This window comes from Pezoporus flaviventris, unplaced genomic scaffold (assembly GCF_033815535.1).
Source record: "Pezoporus flaviventris isolate CSIRO_AGI_PZ_B2104156 unplaced genomic scaffold, CSIRO_AGI_Pfla_v1 ptg000031l, whole genome shotgun sequence".
In the NCBI taxonomy this organism is placed as follows: Eukaryota; Metazoa; Chordata; class Aves; order Psittaciformes; family Psittacidae; genus Pezoporus; species Pezoporus flaviventris.
This window is the reverse complement of record NW_026892579.1, coordinates 52,352,979-52,373,138: the sequence shown is the minus strand read 5'-3', so window position 1 is coordinate 52,373,138 and position 20,160 is coordinate 52,352,979. Positions and strand designations below refer to the sequence as shown.

Below are 20,160 nucleotides of genomic sequence, written 5' to 3'. Positions count from 1 at the left end.
AGGATTATCAAACTTTCTATTTATCCCAAACACATTTTTCAGCAGACAAAACTTTTATGGAGATGGGTCATCCTGCTGACTTTGCTCAGGCTGCTCATGTGTGAGCTGTTAAGAGGGCCTGAGGCTCAACCTCATATTACTCCTCTGCCAAAAGCCAGTTTACAGTTTCCATAGTTCTTAAAAAAAAAAAAATTACATTTATTGTCTTTTCTAAATTCCTAAAGAATGATCTTACTTCCATTACAGTCTGTGGGTTTCTGTAGTTGGTTTGTGTAGCAGAAAAAACGGGTCCTTAAGAATGTTTGTTTCTAATATTAACATACGCAAAATAAACAAACAAAGATATTTTCTACAGCCTTATTGCTAAGGGGAAAAGGAGAATCCTGGGAGGAAGACCTAAAGAATGGAATTAATTTGATACAGAGGACTGGTTGTACAGCCATGAGTCTCTTCTTCCAGCTAGCTAAACCTCATCCTGTATCAGTTATTTCAGAAAGTCAGTTGACCAGATGTGGGCTGCTCAGTGGCCTCCATGAAATGAAATGTCAGTTCTTAGCAAAAAGGTGTCCTTTGTAACAGTCATAAAGAGAAAAATCAGCCTTCTCCTGGCAGATGTGCTCCTGTCCTTCTGGCATAGCAGCAGAGACAGCAGAGAATGTAGCAGTTACAGAAATAAGGTGAGGAAATAGGGTGCTTGGTGACAGCCAGCATGGCTTCACTAAGGGGAAATCCTGCCTGACCAATTTGGTGGCCTTCTATGATGGGAGACACAAATTTGATAGGTGGACCACGCAGTGGATAAAGAAATGGCTGGATGGCTGCATGCAAAGAGTTGTGGTCAATGGCTCAATGTCTAGCTAGAGACCAGTAATGAGTGGTGTCCCTCAGGGATCGGTGTTGGGACCGATCTTGTTCAACATCTTTGTCGGTGACATGGACAGTGGGATTGAGTGCACCCTCAGCAAGTTTGCTGATGACATCAAGCTGTGTGGTTCGGTTGATAAGCTGGAGGGAAGGAATGCCATCCAGAGGGACCTTGACACGCTTGTGAGGTGGGCTGATGCCAACCTCATGAAGTTTAACCATGCCAAGTGCAAGGTCCTACACCTGGGTGGGAGCAATCCCAGGCACAGCTACAGGTTGGGCAGAGAAGAGATTCAGAGCAGCCCGGCAGAGAAGGACTTGGGGGTGCTGGTTGATGAGAAAATGAACTTGAGCCACCAGCAGTGCACACTCACAGCCCAGAAAGCCAACCGTATCCTGGGCTGCATCAAAAGGAGCATGACCAGCAGGTTGAAGGAGGTGATCCCGCCCCTCTACTCTGCTCTCGTGAGACCTCACTTGGAGTATTGTGTGCAGTTCTGGTGTCCTCAACATAAAAAGGACATGGAACTGTTGGAACAAGTCCAGAGGAGGCCACGAGGATGATCAGGGGACTGGAGCACCTCCTGTATGAAAACAGGCTGAGAAAGTTGGGGCTGTTCAGCCTGGAGAAGAGAAGGCTGTGTGGAGACCTCATAGCAGCCTTCCAGTATCTGAAGGGGGGCTTATAAGGATGCTGGGAGGGACTCTTCATTAGGGACTGCAGTGACAGGACAAGGGGTAATGGGTTAAAACCTAAACAGGAAGTTTAGATTGGATATAAGGAAAAAATTCTTTACTGTGAGGGTGGTGAGGCACTGGAATGGGTTGCCCAGGGAGGTTGTGAATGCTCCATTGCTGGCAGTGTTCAAGGCCAGGTTGGACAGAGCCTTGGGTGACATGGTTTAGTGTGAGGTGTCCTTGCCCATGGCAGGGGGTTTAGAACTTGATAATCTTAAGGTCCTTTCCAACCTTAACCGTTCTATGATTCTTTAAATAACCTTATAATCCTGTCAGCGATGGGCTTTCAACTATGTGATTTCTGCAGGAAGAATTTCATGCCTTCACCTCTGCTCCTACAAATATTAATCAGCTGTAAGCAGGAATCTGTGGCCATTAGCTCAAATCTTTTTCTTTTTACATCTCTTCTCATTGCAGTGTCCCCATAACACAGTATTTCTTGGTAGCACCTGTAACAGATCCTGTTAGAGGATGACAAAATAACCTACCCCAGGTTCTCCAGTTTCCAGAGGTGTATCTCACTGTGTTGTTGATTGTGTTGTCTAAAAGTTTTGATTTCCCTGTGATGTATGTTAGCCCAATTGATGTTAAATAGCATGGAGCTGCTTGTTATTTGTAAGTCAGGCTATTGGAGCCATTTATCCTAGTTTCAGCCCTTCCTAATATCCACAGGCAAAATTCCCAGTCACTGCAAAGCTGATAAAAGATTAAGTTGCTCCTCCTTCATGTTCACTCAAGGAGCCCTGAACCAGAAGAAAGTTATCCGGACTATTGTCAAGAACACGGATATTTATGATTCACAGCCCAAACATCCAGGAAGAGCTGTAATAAGACAGAAAATTGATGAGCCCTATAAAAGGTTTTATACAACTAAACCCTGGAGCCTTATAACTACGTTTTGTGAAGAGTCACCTTAATTCAATGTTTACTAATGACATCCTTTGTCTATATTGCCTGTATCTCTTCCTGTCCTGAAACAATGATAACATACTCGACAGCAAAACAAAAAATCAGAAGTAATCTTGATTATTCTCAAGGCCTCTATCGCTCCTGCTTTGATCAGCTTTTTGGAGTATTTCTGGGAAATTGCAACCAAATGCTACTGATTCAAAACTGTTTCACTTTACACTCATGGAAATAAATAACTGTGAAAGTTGCGGGGCTATGGAGAATTCAGGCCCCAATTCCTGCACTTGTGGGAGAGTATAAATGACTTATAATGGTTTGAATTGCCATGCTCTGGCAATTGTTTGACACTTCAGATATGAGAAACTTTTATCCTTGCCCTGACTCTGGACATGGCTGTACTAAGTCCTAATGTTTCCTTTCTTCACTCTGTAAGGGGACTGAACCCCTTTATGAGGTCTATATAGCATACTGATCAATTTTTATGTCCATTCAGGATTTAATTAGAACAGCTTTTCTCTGAACAATACAAACATTCTTAATTAGATGATTGCACTGTAGTGCCTGCAAAAAAAAACCCACAAACCTGTTAAAATACATTTATTAGAAAAAAAGACAGTGTCAGGGCTCCATTCTCTCACTTTTTCTAGACTAATGTAACACCTTTGACTCCTGTTTTGCCCTACCGTAAGTGAGAAGGAAGGCCACTATTATCATAAAGTACACATACAGGAGTGTTTTCTGAAAACCACATAAACTCTGTGTCAAAGACTTTAAAATAGCATCTTCATGTCATTCTTTCTCCTCAGAGGTTCACCTTGTGGCCATTCAAAGACATGATGCTGTTCAGTTTGAGCTCTATGAGATGATTTGGGGCATATTGGCTTGACTGATATATGTATCAGACCACAGCTACCGTTGGGAAAGAAGGTGCCGCTGAAGAACAGGGCTGAGACACCTGATTACTAATTAATCAGACATAAGAAAAACCTCATGGAATCAGTTTCTATTTAATTACGGAAACCTCATTTGGCATAGGAGCATATGCTGCTAACTCAATCGAGTGCTTTCAACTGACATCAAATAGTAATTATCAGAAAGAATCAAGTTTTTTGATTATTCATACTAATTTATTGAACACTTAAAATTAATGAACCTCAGTTATTTTAAATTTGCTCAGTTGCAGTGGGAGAAAAAAAGGGAGGTAGGGAAGGATGGTTTTCACAATTTAAAAGTACAGAGACTTGTTTAAAGATGAGTAAGTAAATTACAATATGGCATGAAATCCCATCAGTGGGTTGATACACATGTAGGAAAGTTCCTGGCATGTTCTGGAACTCAGGAAAGTTCTGACAATGGCTTCATTTATACTATTACTACACACCCGAAACATATTCTAGTTACATTTTTGGATCACCATAAGTGGTCAGATTTATGTGTTTGTCAGAGTGTTTCTATTTTAACCTACTGTTGTTCCAGTTGGGTAACTGAAAGGAAATGCCTTTATATGCCACTGGAGAGGAAGAGGAGCTAGCCTTTTGGCTGGATCTGAAGCATTTTTGTCCTGCTCCTCTTACTTAGATTTGCATTATCCTGGCCTTTCTCCTGCTGACAGTATATTGGCACAAAGGTTACAACTGTGATAATTACTTCTGACCTCTTTTCACAATGGAAAACACAGGGTCCCTGTCTTCAGTCTACAAGTCTGACTAATTAAAGCATCTCTTTCAGATACCAGATATTTTTAGGGAAAAAAAAATCAAAACCAAACTAGAAAACAAAAGCTGTAATTTGCTGTTTGAGCCAGTTAATACATTATGCATTCAATGGTGTGATAGCGTTTGTTTTAGTAGAACCGCTGTGTATTTATAGTGGGATAAATGAGATTTGCATTCCAGCCTAGAATTTCTGATTGTTGAATGTTTTCTTTTAGCTGTTTCTAATGAGTTGTCTTGAGACCCTCCATATCTGTAAATTAAAATATGTTGGCTTAATCCCTTCTCAAAGTACAAAAAAGACAAAAATGCTTAGAAACCATGTATAGTTGCTCTCAAAAAATGTGCTTATTAGAAATGTAAAATGTCATCAGAAAATCATGTGTAGCAATTGATTTACTATGATTTTTTGTGTGTGTGTTTATTTGCAAGGCCTTGCCGTAACTCCCTAAAATTCTCTGTGTTCAGTCACAGGAGCTGACTTAATTCAGGTCACGCTGAAACAGAAGGAAAGAGTGGCTTTACCAACCCCAGGTGCGTGACAGTCTATGTCTGAAAGGCTTGGTCTGGTACTCACACCATTTCTTTCTTACTACTTTTTCAGAAATAGATTGTTATTTTTCACTTCAGTATTTCATACATCTATCAACCCAACAGGGGTTCTTGTCATTCATTTAAGCATTTCATTGAACAATATCTACCATTGCTCAAGATAAATGTGTGATTCCACAGTATAAAAGACTATAAACTTTTGCTAAGAAATACCATAGCAGATCAGAAAGGTCGTGGAGAACGTAAGACTATTGTGTATTTTAGTGCTCTCTAGTGATCTTAGTGTAATAGTCTGACATTACTGCACAGTTACATGTCTAATCAGGAAGAAAAATACACCAGAGACAAGGGAGGCCTCCAATGTTTGGTCTTAGTTTTATACCTGCCTTGCTGCATATGAATAACAATAATAATTCATGTGTCAACAGGGTTTACGTACCTTTATGCAGAGTGTTTCCACTGAACAAACACATAATGAAAAGACAGACCCATCCTTAAGCTACTCTTGGTTTTTTTATCTCTCTGTATTTTTCTGTGCTGGCAATGGAGGGTTTTTCTGCTCCACAATGTTACTGAGCTGGGTCTAGCCCCTAACACTTAAGCATGAGCTTGCTCCTGTGTTTTCAATACCTAACAAAGCCCTCCTCCAGAAAAGAAATGTGAGAATTTCTTTTAGTGGTAGGACAGAAGTAAGTGCTTGTAGAGGCCTCCAGAGGGAGGCCCTGCCTGCGTTAGTTTCAAGCTTACTAAACTTAGTGAACAGGATTTCCCCTTGAAGGCTTTTCCTCCTCTCGGTAGCAGAACAAACGTAGGCAATTAATTTATGAAGACCAGCTCATTACCTGTCTAAAATACAAATGTAAGTTAAACACCTACATTTTTGAAACTAAATTTCTCCCAATATTTTTCTGATGCTAAGGCTCAGAATTTTCTTTTAGGATTGAGCTGAAAAATGAATCTTTGGAGAATGATCAGGAGTTGCCATGTGTCAAGCTACTTTTCCAGCACGTCTTTAATTACCCCTTGCAATGGGAAAACTCCTGCTTTTCTGAGGGCTAACTTGCTTGTAAGAGATGAGCACCCATGTTTTAAAGACTTTCATACTTTGGGAAAGTATGGAAATTCCCATACTCTGGGAATCTGCTTCCTAGAGCACTGGAGGGAAAAAAAATGTATGAGAAAAGTTGGCACTTTCTGGGAGGGTCAGTTACCATTATGACCATCTGGTTTTGCCAGGTGGTCGTAAAAGTCAGTCACCAAGCGCAGGTGACTGGTTTTTGTTTTCATTTGCTCATCTTAATTTTGTGCCTGAAGTGCTCAGAGCTTTGGATAGCATAAATAAAAATAATTAAGCAGTTGCTTGTCAAACATTCACAAAGCATAACATAAGCTAAGTATGAAAAACCTCAAGATTTGCTTTGCTTTTGATGGGTCCCAAAGAATCTGAATCTTTTTTTTTTCAGTTATCTCACTGTGCTTTAACTCTGAAAACATGATCGAGAGAGAGACCTATTTTCTCATCAGGCAGATTCGTTTAAGCATGGAAGATAATAAAAAGCAGTTAGTGTTGCTTCATCAGTGACAAAAGGAGGATGTTAATGTCACAGATGCTTGATTATCAAAGAAATGGTAATTCTTCTAGCTACTGAAAATGATAATTCTCTTTTTTTTATGTCCTGTTTTGTAGTTCCTTCTGATGCTGTCTTGAAATGGTCCCAACCAGAGACATGGAACGATGTGGAAAAAGGCTGGGGTGGATCCAACTATAGCATCCCAGGGCCTGGGGAAGATGTCATCATCTTACCTAGTAAGGAAGGAAGGAAAGGTGTTTAATTTGAGTAGGGGTGCTGGGGCCTGTCTACATTAGGATATGCATTTGTTTTGCAACATGGGCTTCTTGGCACTAGTGTCCATTCCAGTGTGTGCAGGACACCACATTTGTTCCTCATCACATTGAAATACTGTCTACAGTATGAAGTGTGATTTTTGGAGGAGAATAATCATTCCATTTTCATATACACACAAACACATACACACATACTGATATTCAAGATTAAGGATATACATGGACTTTATTTCAGGAGCACAGGATTTGCAAGACCCAGAATCACAGCTCACAAAGAGCTCATCTCTTAACCCACCTCTCTATGTTTAGTGAAAGGGCCATATTTTACATTTCCACAGTTGTACCTTCCGTTTTATTTTCCTGTTGCAATTCCCTCTATCAATGATAATCTCGCAAAGCCATTTGCCACGGATGCCTCCTAGACACTTTAGCCTATACCTGTATTTCAACCTCAGACTTGAGCTATGCAGATTCAAATCCCAGCTCAGCTTATGACCTTATTGCATGCACAACCTTCTGAATTCTAGAAAATACATTAGGCAACTTGCAATGAGTAGAAAACTTGTGCTAAGCATTTTATGTAATAGCTGACCCTGCTCTGATCATGAAGTTGGACTACATGGGGTTCCTCCTAGACATAATTATGGTGCTGGCTCAGCCTAATTTGCTTGAAACCAGGAAGCCTCTCTACCTACCAAAGCTCCGCTTCTGGAAATGTGGATAATGCTGCTCGCTGTCTCTTTCTTTTCCACGTGTTTTAGGCTTTGTGGAAGGAAATTTCTGCTGCTTTGTGTTGGCATTTAGGCATGGAGTCTCAGTCATGGGTAGGGCTTCTCTGTCCTGTCATTAAAAGTAATATATACATATAATTTCAGCTTAAATTAAGAATTTCAGTTCCACCATCTCACAAGATATAATTCATAAATGTGCTTAAGTGTTAGTACATTCAGAGGCCAGAGAAGGCACAGAAATGTCCCTCCAGGATTTTGCTTATCTTCTGTATTTCCTGTGTCCTATGAGGATCTGAAGTAACAATAAGCACGTACCTTTAGGCATCTTAACCTGTTGCTCACCATTACACTTAGTAGAGCTGCAAGAGTTACTGAGTTGACCAAATGTGGCTATCTAGTGTTAACTGAGTTGCTCTTCACTGGTGGTATTATGCAGAGTTCCAGGGCATACTACATACATGAATAAACTGTGCCTGAACCATTGCATATTGCTGTTCACAGCCCAGCCCAGGTGATCTAGTTCTACGACAGGAAACAATACCGCTGCATCAGCATGCTGGTATACCAGAACTAATTAGTTCTCCTGAGAAGCAAAACTCATTAGCTCAGGCCTGGCACTGTGCAACATGACCTCACAGCCTTTGGGGTCAGAACTAACATCTCACAAATTTAAAGCAGTGTTAGTTTGGTCAGCTAACTGGGGAACGTCTGCACTGTGCTGCAGGGCATGGTATAGGGATTCTCTCTAGCATGCTGGTGCCTACTGGTTAAACATTAAACATAATCTGTGTTTTAGCATGGACAGGAATGTCCTCTGCCTATAAGGAATTGAGGAGCCAGAACAATAAAGCTGGCCCAAAACTAGAACTCAAGTTGGCACCTGAGTAGCAGAATGAGACTCTGGGATTCCCCAGTCCTGAATTATAGAATGGTTTGAGTTGGAAGGGACCTTAAAACTCATCTAGTTCCAACCCCCTGCCATTGACAGGGCTACATTCCCAGACCAGGTTTCTCAAAGCCCCATTCAATGGCCTTGGACGCTGTCAGGGATGGGGCAGCTACAGCTTCTCTGGGCAACCTGTGCCAGGGCCTCATCACCCTCACAAGAAATATACCATGTTCAGCTGCTTAGAACAAGGTGCTCCACAGTGTACAAAGAGACCCCTGTCTCTACTCTTCAGGGGATATTTACTGAAGAGCAAAACCACAACAAAATACTTAATGGATGAAAAGAAAAGAGGCAAATGATAAGTGAAAATGCACTGCCTGCTAGGACAGGTAGAGAGCTGTACTCTGTGAATGTCTTTTTCCTATCACTGATAAAAATCTCTTCACTCCCATCACCAGAGTAGATATGTGTGTTTAGTTGGGTGCAGAAACTGTTCATCTCTTCAGTGTATTTCTGGAATTCCCCTTCAATTTTAGCGTAAGAATATGAACATAAGCATGAACATAAGCAGTCTATCACCAAATCTATTTTGTGAGAACTGCTCTGTTGCATGCCTGTCTTTTCTGATCATTGCCCCTCTACTTTCTTTTTCCTTTCCTTCTTCATTTATGCTGGCTTGAAGGTGTTGAAACACCTATTGGCAGTGGGAGTCAACAGAGTGCAAGGTCTTAAATTGGAGTCAGTTATCATTGGTGTGATAACGACACTGGATTTGTTGCTCAAATCAAGGCACTTAAAATATAGTTAGGCAAGATGTATTTTCTGTCCATTTGTCATACTTTGCTCCTCTGCCACAAGTGTGTTTATGAGTTTTCAGCTACAGGAAAGTCAACCCCCAAAATCTAAAATGAAATCAGCATTTTTTAAATCCATCTTTAATTGTAGCATTTTATAGATGTTTCCTTTCCCATTTCCACTGGATGTGCATATTCTGCTAAATTCAGAATGACCCCATATGGCTACAGAGAAGTGAGAGTTTGCTCTCATGAGAACAAACATTCTGCAAAGCACCCCAAATTGTGCTGCTGTACACACCCAAATAAGTTTTTGTCATTCACTCCTGGCAAGATGCTGCTGTGTCCCATGTTTCACTATCCTTTAATTACTTACAACTCTCCCCTGGGAGCCAGCCATCATGATTTTCAGGTTGAAAGCCAATCTATGGACCTCTTTCTGGTATGCTGTGCATTACTAGTTAAGTCCTTTCAGACCTTAAAGAACACATATAGAATGTTATAAAAATCCAAATAATAAATGTTTAATGTTCATTTCTAGTACAAAGAAGTGAAGGGTAAGACTTTTTTCTAGGCCTGACACTGTTGAAGTCTCTGAACAAACAAGACACCTAGACTCCACTGAAGACCAAGGGCACTGCCTAAACTGAGCTAATGAAGACTTCATTGTGCTTATTTAACAAAGTATTTTGCAAATTTGCATCACATATTGGCTGCCTTATTGTCTGGACTTGAGAAAATCTAGAAAACATCTCTGTTAGCAAAATATTCATATTAAAAAAACAGGGTTTTGTGTCACTGCTTGGTGTCTGCTTGACATCTAGAGAGTGCATTTTGGAGGGCTTGAAAAATGGGGTTGTGTACTAAGTTATTCCATTTTTTTGCCCTGTTTTGAAACCATTGGTGAGACTTCAGGAGTTCATAGGCTTCTTTGTACAAGATTTGTACAATTCCACTTGCAACAAAGGTGGGTCCCTCATGTTAAAGTGACTTTTAGTGTTGGTGTGTTACAAGTCCCCTCAGTGAGCAGATGTAAGTCTCTTCCAGCCCCAGTTGGAAATCTTTATATCAGGCTGCAAAAACTTGTGCTTTTACCTCTGGAGGTTCATCCTCCAGAGCCACAGCCATTCCACAAGGACCTCTCACAGGCTTCAGTAGTCATACCACCTTGAAAAACAATCTGAATAAGTTTAGTCATGCTGTTCTGTGGGCCAGCAGTGGCATTAGCTTCTCAAGCCCTCAGATTTTCAGGGCTTTGGTTTATGGTTTTCAGTGTGACACACTCCTGATGCAGCGTGCTCTGCATGGAAGGAGAATGTGTTATAATTTCAGGCAATGGAATGCTGTTTTGAAGGGTATTGATATGATATCATGTAGCCTCTGGCAATTTCTCTCTTCTTTTTTTTCTTCCTTTTTTTTTCCTCCCAGTGGTGGAATTCACTCTGTTACTCATTTTCTGATTTTGATTTTCTTTGAACTTTTTCTGTTTGAAGAGATGAATGCTGGAGTACTGTATCTTGTATAATAGCTCTTCTGTTGTGCCTGATTTCCATTCAATGTCATGCTATGGTGTTTTCTATAGCGATGCGGTTGATCAAAGGCATTCTGTGTCATTGCTGGAGTCATTAGCAACTTCTCAGTATTGTACATCTGAACATTAAGACTGTGGCATACCTGTGAGCGTTTGTCTGAAAAAAAAGTATACATATAATGAAACATAGCCCTGTTTTCAGGCTCAGACTATGGCTTGCTGAAAGTGGTTTCTTGCCATTTTATTAATGTCTTCATGGGAGGAAAACAACTCCAATTTTTCTTTCTCTGAAGATAGATCCCTTGAGCTCAGTGACCTAAAGTTTATGATTTTAACCACTTAGTAGTCATCTCCCTCTACTACATAAATGAGTGTATTCTGTAAGGACCGTGTAAGTTAGTCTCCTTTGAATCTGTTTGCTTTTCTCCTCAAGTGTGGAAGGATGTTTTTTTATCTCAAAGTGAGCATTCCGCTCTTTCTACGGAGCAACATTTTACCCTCAGAGGACTTTACACCCTAAGAATCACACCCCAGAGTGGTACTCTTTTAAACTGAGGAAGATACAGGTTTGCAGAGATACCTCTGAATGGGGGAATTTTTCATTCCTGTGTTTCAAGGCTCACATACATGATGCTACAGTTATAGAGCAGTCAGCATTTTCCTTATGAAACCTTCTTTAGAAAGATGTGTAACTCAGCAAAAATATCTGTTCTAGACTGAAACTTGACATATAAATGGTATGCCTAGGAGCACTTCTTTTCCTTGTAAAAACGTTTCAGTCTGTGTTTGATGAATATACTTATGGCCTTTGTCAACTGCAGCTTTTTGCCACATTCTTGAGCTGTGATTTCACAAACTAGATTCCCCTTCTCTTGGAGAGATATCATTTTAACAACATCTTCCCCCTTATTCTCTTCTCTGTTTCATATCCTCACACACTGTGCCTTCACTTTGCAGCTCTGCAGGGCATAGGACTGTACCTGTCCTGTAAAAAGATTATAGACAAGAGTTTCTTCACGCCTGTAAAAATGTATCAAGCGCTAACAGTATAATATTTAGGAGGAAAAAAAAATACTGCACTTGTTTTGTAGAGCCTTATTACATCTGAATGCCATGAAAATTTTGTATGCTTGAAAGATGTTAAGTCGCAGGACTCAAGGAATTTCTTTTCAGATGAGGTGTTCAGAGTAATGATGGGGTCATGTGGTATTTAATGTAACCATTGAGAACAGAGGTCCTGGGCTTTCAGGGTTTCCCTTGCTGATATCCAGAGTGAAAGAAGAAAACAAAAGTGGGAGAGGAAGAGGTGGGATGATTGAATAAAAGGGATAGAGTAGGAACTTGTATGTAGAAGAGGCAAACAAATCTGCAACCAGAGCTGGGACCCCACATCCTGTAGAAGTTTCTTCCCCCTTGAAGCTGTGAAACTTCAAGGCTGCAAAACCAAAGGGCCAAAACCTAGGCAATACTATTATTACAGAGAGCCTACTCACACTTTTTGTAGTCCGCTTCTGAGTGTACTTCATGTAGATTTTGGTTATGTTTCCTGAAAACAGGGCTTGGAAAAATTCTTCAACCTTTGGGCTAGAAGGTTTAAGTCAACCCCAAATTGCATGTTTTGGGGAAAAGGCTTTCCATGTGCTACCTATTTTATGGTCATTTGTGTCTTCATCCAAAGCAGTTGCTAACAGCTATAGGCAGAAGTGAAACTGTGAAGGAGCTGGTCCACTTCCCAAGACACTTCAGGGCCTTTCCTGTGTTCCACACCAAGTGGGCCATTATAATCACTTTGTCAAAATCCACTGGAAAATGTGTCTGTTCCTTAATCTCTCCTATTTTGAATATCTATGCCTCTCAATGACTCATAGAATCATAGAATGGTTTGGGTTGGAAGGGAACTTAAAGCTCATCTAGTTCTGAGCCCCTGCCATAGGCAGGTACACCTTCCACTAGACCAGGTTCCTCAAAGCCCTATCCAACCTGGCCTTGACCAGTTCCAGGTGGAATGCCCATAAGATCAATGAAAATCACAGCAAATCTCTGGGTAGGCTTTGGCAGCTGTCATTATATTAAAGAGTCTTATTTTCTGCAAGGTACTTCTATGAAAGTCACAATGAAATCATTTCATTGAACCCCTTGTCAAAGAAATACCTTGTTTTTTCTTTTTCCAGGGACATTCATTGACTCAGAGATGAATTATACTTGGAAATTGTTACTCTTGTCAATAGTGAAAGCAGGTGGAAACCACAATTTAAGGGCTTGAGCTGCTTTCCAGTGCAATCAACTGAAAAGCTCCTAGTGACATCAAAGAACATTAGGTGGACCCTCAGGGTGGAATTCATCTCTGCTCAGTGGCCTACCTCTAAAGGACACACCATTTACATCCTTCCTCATGTCCTACTTGGAAAACTTAAGTGGTGTTTAAAAGGTTCGCAGGACTTGCGAGCTTTAGGAGGTGGCAGTGACACTGTCATTGTCTCAATCAACATCAGTCCCTACTGCTCTGTAATGTAAAAATATACTCTTTGTTTTGTCCTTAAGGATCTGAGAGAATGGAGCTTTCCCTGGTCATTTTAACTAATCATTTATTAGTAGGGACGGAGTAGTTTCATGAATACAGAATTGAAAAAGTATGGTTTCCTGCAGTTTGTGTTGATGTGAGGAAAGCTTTGTCCTTGGTTGGTGAGGAAAAGGTGGGATTTTATACCTTTTATGCTCAAGACCTGAGAGTGTAAAGCCAAATTGGAGAGAAGGACAAGCAGTGACAGGATGCCATTGGAGGTAGGTTATCACCCTGGGTTATTCAGCTTGTCACCCTGATCACTGCTTTTAACAAGGTGGGGACTTGCAGGCTCTTTGTGCCATGGAGCACCTATTTGATACTGTTGGATTTTTTTCTCTTTCATCAGTCTCGTTCTCTTCAGTGCCATGAGGGTAAAATGCTGTCTGGGCACAGCTTACTCCTAGTTCATTACAATGGGTGATCAAGATTTACTTTCATAAATAGAGCAGATTCACCTAGCAAGATTGCCATGCCACCTTAACATGCTGTCTTTCACATGCATGCTTAAAGGTTTAAGCAACATTTGATGAGGCCTACGCATGCAACGATATTGTAAATATGATGTTATTATTCATTTATCAGATCACAGCTGCACTATGGAACTTCAGCTGCAGATGAACCTCTGGTTGTGGGTGCTGCACAAGCACACAAACCCTGTTCCAGGAGTTCTAAGCAAAAGCAATCTAAATAAAGCAAAACTCAAGCAAACCTAACATTCTACATCTTTAATGCCACACTTTATGGCAAGTAGTGTTATCAGGCTGTCATTGTTCTAAACAACCTTTTGCTTTGTTTCTCAGACCGGACCATCCTGGTGGATATGGCTCTTCCTCCTCTGAGAGGCCTTTACATCCTGGGGACTCTTGAGTTCCCCAGCAACTCCAGCAATGTCCTGAGTGCAGCCTGTATCGTGGTGGCTGGGGGAACACTGAAAGTGGGTGAGTTGCCTGTCTTCTGGATGCTTGGGGTTTATTTCTGTTCTTGATAGACAGCAAAAGTGAGAAGAAAGACTGTGTAGTGTTACTATAAACAAGTTGGCCATCTAATGTCCTATAGCTATTTGGATACCTACAATGTGGACACTCATAATCCATATTAAGCACAGTGATTATCCATTGGAGTTAATTACCTGTTAATTTAATAGCAACATATTACAAATACTGCTGTCTTCACCCCACTGAAGCTAATGGCAATCATCCTGATTTCATTGCAACTGAGATTGTATCTGATACATATAAAAGTCCTCCTTACTTCATGTAGGGTTGCTTTATGAGACATAAATTCCTCAAGGCAGGATCTACCTTAGTGTTTGAGGCAGTGTCTGGTGTCTGTGGGCATTGGTAAGACACTTTCTAGGTGACACAGAAGTATTCAAAGCCAACATAAACAGAGTCACGAGGAACCCCCAGAGTGCCTGGAAATCCCACTGTGGCATGAAACTAGAACAGCTGGATTCGGCACATTTGTTCCTCCCATCCCTCCATATGGATCAGCACCAAGACTTCAGGGAGATACTGCCTTGTCCATATTTATAGTGGTTTCAGAGTCCCCAGTGTCACTGGGGCTGTTCCACATTATTTGCAAAGGACAGGATCAGTGTTTTTCCACATAGAAGTAATTACTCACATAATTCCCCTTAAATACCAAGGTTCCTAAAGCCAAGCATTATATTTACTTACAGGAATCCTTAGGACACTGGGATCACATTGTTGATCACTGCTTGACCTTTCTCGAGATTGGTTTCATGAGCTTTAAAAAGAGAATTTGTTTGTGTAATCACCTCCTGAGGAAGTCTGCTCCAATATTTGTTTGTTGTTAATCTCAGGGGACTGTTTAGTTAATACAGTACTGGCCAAAAGAGTTATTTTTCTGTCTTGTGTTTTTCCTTGAAAAAAAGAGGTTTAAAAGCCCTAATCTAGGAGGTTAATATATATATATATATATACACTTAAAAGAGTCAGCCATTTCTTTCTTACACTCTTTTGTAGTTTAAATATAGTTTCATATTGTTTTTAAGAAAAAGCATAAGAAAACACTTATTAAAAAAACATTGAGGCACTTCTTTGCTGCATAAATTCCCCTTCAGCACACCTGTGAGTAGTAATGATATTAAAAGCTAAACAGGTATTTGCAGCTGCTGGATTCTAGTCCAGCATCTTCTAGAGAACTATTCTTGCTCTTGTTTCAGCTGTGAGATGATAGGCGAGTAAAGACCCTGCAAGTTTCCCTTATCGTATGCTGGTTTCTATGCTTGCTTGTAGAACTAGGAGCACATGCCTTTTTTCCCTTCCTCTTTCTCTTCCCATGTGTTCAAGGCCTAAAGGTAACTTCTTGGAGCCCATCTGTCCAATTCTGACTGTTCCGTGCCTGAAGGAAGGTTTTGAAGCCCATCTGTCCAATTCTACCACACCCTAAAGAAATCCTGACACAAAATAGATAATGAGACAGTTTAGTAAACAGATTTAATAGATGTGGACATCAGCACTCAGCATTGCCTGAGCAGGATCTGATGTTGACATCATGTGAGCCAAATCCCTAGGTCCTCCTTGTTGCCTAAATTCTCCACGCCTTGTTTTCAGCATAGTAATCTTTGGTCAAATGCTGTTGCTTCTAATTCAGTGGCCAAGTCCCAAAACTTTCTCGTAGAGCCTGAGTATTTTGTTCACTTAAACTGCTAGAGAACAATAATACGTTTCAGAAACAAATCTTACTTGGACTTTGGTGCCCTTCAGAATACTTGTATCTTACCTGAAGAAAAAAGTTAGATAGTTAAATGAAGACTATAAGTATATAGGAACTGAGTGATGATGAGAAATACATAACAATGGGGGGAAAATCGGTGTAAAATTTGAGTTTATGAAACATCAACAAGAACCTAATTGATTTTTATTAAAATAATAATTTGCAGGGAAACTGAGATGAGAAAATAAAGTGACTGCTGGGAGGCCAGAATTCTTGGGACACCTTTGATCCCCCAGGGTTTGTCATCACTTTCCTTTTTAAAGTATGATCACAAACTAGTGTCAGTTGTCATTGACAGAATCACTGGAAGACGTGAGATGATTAAAGAGGGTTACAACAACTCTGTCAGAGCCTTTGGACAACTCAGGAGTGAAATGTATGAGACTATCCCCACAGTAATTTGTCCAGGTGCATCTAGCACTTCAGTGTTTTTGGACCCAGGCAGACTTTCTGATCACTTCTTCTCTAGTAGTCTTAGCTTCCAGATAAGGACCTTCTCTTTTTCACTTAAAATTTCAAAGTCTCTTCTTTGATGGCAATATTTGCAATAGCATTTTAGAATCCATGTATTTCTACCTCCATGTGTTACAATACTGTAAAAAAAAAAATTAGCTATTTTTCCAATTTAGAGGGGAGAGACTGAGGCTCAGGAAGATTAAGTGATTTGTTAAGTATCACTAGCACACCTGTGTCAGAATAAGAAAAGAAATTTTGAGCTCAACATCTCAAGAGGTTTCTTTTTACTTCTCAGTAAGGATGGTTCCATTAATTTTAACCCATAAGTCAGCATTAAAATGCAGATGATATGCACAAAAAAGTGTCTGTTCCGCTGTTGGACAGAGTCCTCAGCTCCTGATAAGTCTGCAGAGTACGCTGAAGTTTGTTTTACACAAATTGTTCTGTTGGATTCATCCTGAACTCCACTGTACTTGTCTTTACTGACAGGCTTTTTTTGCTTTTTATATAGAACTCATCCAGTAATTATCTAGATAGAATTTCTCTTTTTAGTCTCAATTTCTCACATTTTTTTACTTTTGCATATCTTGCGATGGCTGCTTGTCATTCATGTCACTCATTTGAGGCAAGACGCCTAAGGTCTTTATTAGCTCATGGCTTGATTGTCTGAAGATGAAACCCCAGGCATTTCTGATGTCTCTTATCTTGCTGGTGGTAAGAGCTTTAATACATTCAGTCCCCTTTTTCTCAGTACTAATAAGAACCCCCATATTGGCTTCCCAAAGGATAAATCACTTTACTTCATAAAATGGCTGTGTGTTAATGATGATTAATGCTCAGCCTTATAACAACAATTAGGGCACAAGTGAGTTTCATGAGTTGACTATCTTTTCCAACCTCTCAAGTACACCTATTGTGTGAGTCCCATCTTCTTTAGCTCTGAGCTGAGTCTGTTCTTGCAGTCACATGACACCCCTGCACAGCTATTCAACTTGTATGAAGATGGAGTACTGTTTATGTACTGAGATCAATTTTTCATCCATCATCAGAAAAAAAGTGGTTTGAAAAGTTCATTGCACCATCTGCATCCTTGTCAGTAAATCACTCAGCCTCTGTCTGCTCTACTTTTACCTTTTCCAAGCCACTTGCTTTCTTTTAAATTGATTGTACCATTTAAGGAAGGGATTCATATGTTTAAGGCACCCAAATTTAGGTGTAACATGTGGTCATTGGCTTATGAGCTGGCTATTTTGGTAGAGATCTAGTCAATGCAGTCAGCGGAGTCATTACAGTAAGTGGGACTTGCCAATACAGGGATCTACAGCAAATTACAGTCTGCTATTCTGTCTGGTCTCTGTTAACTCAGACAGCCAGAAAACATGGAAACATCTGCATTAAGAAATCTAAAAGTAAGGATATGAATCTCCCTGGAAACATGGTTCAGTTGTGTGAGTATAAGGATTTTGCATCATTTTTGGGCATCCTCAGGTGTCCCACCTGGTCTCCAGCTTCTGCTTCAAAAGCCCCTCTTCTGTCATTGATCGCTCTTATATCTGCCAACTTCACATAGTGGTTTTGAGCGCATTAGGACTCTTAGATGGCATTAGACATCTATATTTAGGCAGATATCCTGTGTATCTTCCTTCTTATTCCTTGGATATTCATCTTTCACTTCTGGCTGCTGATTCCCTTCTGGCTGCTGGTTCCTACACCACAGCTATCTGTCTCTCATCTCTTCTGTTTGTTTGGCAGCATCACATGTAAGGGGCAACCCATGTGATGTCTCCTTGTTTACAAGCTGCTTTTACAGGCTTCTTTGCAGAGTGCAGTCTGAATACCTGAAGGAAAAGCTCAGGAAGGAGAACCAACACGAAGTGACTATCAAGCTGTGTATCGACCACAAATAAAAACTCTTCAGGCTTTCTGGTGACGATATACCATGGTTTTCAAAATAATCTTGGATGCAGAAAGCACAGAGCTGATATGGAAGGTGGTCATGACAAGATACTTAGCAAAGTCTATTTGACAATTGAAGGAAGGGTATCTTATCTCAGAGAGTTCCTTACTCTTATATGTGGTAGTCATTGCAGTGTCATGTTGTAAAGAAAGGAAAGGCTAGAAGGGAGTAAACACCCACTATTCTAGGAAAAAAATGAATGGGTTTTGCTATGGAAAAATAAAAAATAATGTAACAAAATCTGTCGGGAAGAACATCTGGAGTAAAACTGAAATATGAAAACAATGGAAACAGTAAAATAGATCCAGGCTGCAGTACAGAACAAGTGAAAATCTGGATAGAAAAAAACATACCTCTCTGTTCTCTCCCTTGTTTTTATTTTCCTATGTTTGCACAGTAGGGTTTATGCTCTCCAGAGCTTAGACCTGATGAAGGATTATGAACCAGCTGCAACCATTGTGCTAACAGATGTGTTTCAATCCAGACAGCTGGACCTCACACTCCTTCAGTAAAGTATGTAATCAGTGGTGACTTTACTAATAGCGCAGGTTGTTTCTTACACATGTGATTATCATATTTGGCTTTTTTTTTTTTTCACTGGGTAGTGCATTTTTTTGTGGTGCCAGAACTCCCTGGAAAAAGACCAGCTTTAGATACCCCTTGTAGAAGGTCACGCATCTGCAGTGAGGCTATTTGATGTGACATGTATCATCAGATAGACAGTGAAGGCACAAACTGACTGCAGTCCCTGTGCGGAGCCCAGCTTGTAGGAAGTTGCAGAGTTGCTGTTTATGCACCAATAGGTTGACCTGTGTGTGCACTGAAGGAACACCTGGAATACCCCGGGTGGGCAAACCCCTGCTCAGGAGCAGTGCTCAGGCTGGCAGATATGTGTCGTATCCGGATAAATAAGCAGGTCCTTCAAATTTTAGATAAACTTTCCAGTTGGAAGAACATGTGTTTGAGGAAGCTCTATTTTCTGCACATCTCATCAGACTCTTCTGCAAGCTTCTAGTTTACTAGTTGCAATTACCTTTTATTTTCTGGTTCTTCACCAGCAGTGCCTTATTATCTCACAGATTGCTCATCAATTTGATAAGCTTTCCAGTTGCAGTAGGAGTATGAACTGGGTTCCATTTGTGCGTGTCTCATGCAGGATAGGTAACTGGACAGTTTGATGTGATCTTCAGCTCAATAAAGTGGGGCAAATAACCCAAAGTTTTCACATCTGAAGTTCAAAGGCAGGCACTTAAAGCCCATATTCTTCACATATGTGTTGCAGAGATTATTATTCCAGTTTTTATGTCAACTGGGTAGTTTAAACAAAACTGCTTATTGCAAGAGCTGTGATTTTATATGCCAGTTACTTTGCAAGATGATAAAACTTATCCAGCCCCTGTGACTTGGGTACATTAACTATTTTGGATTTCCCTATGAGTAAGCTGAGGTAGCTGTCATTTCCGTACCTTTGTTTTCATGAGCCGTTCTGTAGGGTTGTGTTTAGACTAAGCCAAAGTGTGTATCATCTCAAACCTTACTTTGCTTTTCCCTTTCTATTCCTTTGTTCTCCAACCAATCACAATACCTTCTCAAGATCTGTCATCTTATATTTTGAACATTCTTCACTTTTTTTCCTAATTCTTCACATTCAAATTATTTCTGATCTTGCTGGCCCATGTCTTTAATTGTTTTTTGCCCATTTGTATCAGCTTCTCTATTACTTTCTGTATCTTTACACTACTTTGGATCATTGATAAAATGCTGCATACCACGGAGCTTCCAAGACCAGACCTATGTGAATCAATGCCCCCATTTTAATCAGTCAGCCTGTAAATTAATGTGTGCCATGTTCATTCTGTACCAGTGTAGTTCGTTA

At 40.3% G+C, this 20,160-nt stretch overlaps 1 protein-coding gene across 8 annotated transcripts in view; it reads left to right on the top strand.

Moving 5' to 3' along the window:
* PKHD1 (PKHD1 ciliary IPT domain containing fibrocystin/polyductin) overlaps positions 1 to 20,160 on the top strand; it is a 254,520-nt gene that overhangs the window by 154,615 nt on the left and 79,745 nt on the right. For all 8 annotated transcript variants that reach the window (XR_009744646.1, XM_061461031.1, XM_061461032.1 and 5 more), the window contains exons 50-52: positions 4,692 to 4,757; positions 6,463 to 6,582; positions 13,930 to 14,067. Coding sequence is in view for 7 of the 8 variants with exons in the window: in XM_061461031.1 (XP_061317015.1) it covers positions 4,692 to 4,757; positions 6,463 to 6,582; positions 13,930 to 14,067 (324 nt within the window). In the remaining variant the exon portion in view is untranslated. The remainder of the gene's footprint in view (positions 1 to 4,691; positions 4,758 to 6,462; positions 6,583 to 13,929; positions 14,068 to 20,160) is intronic.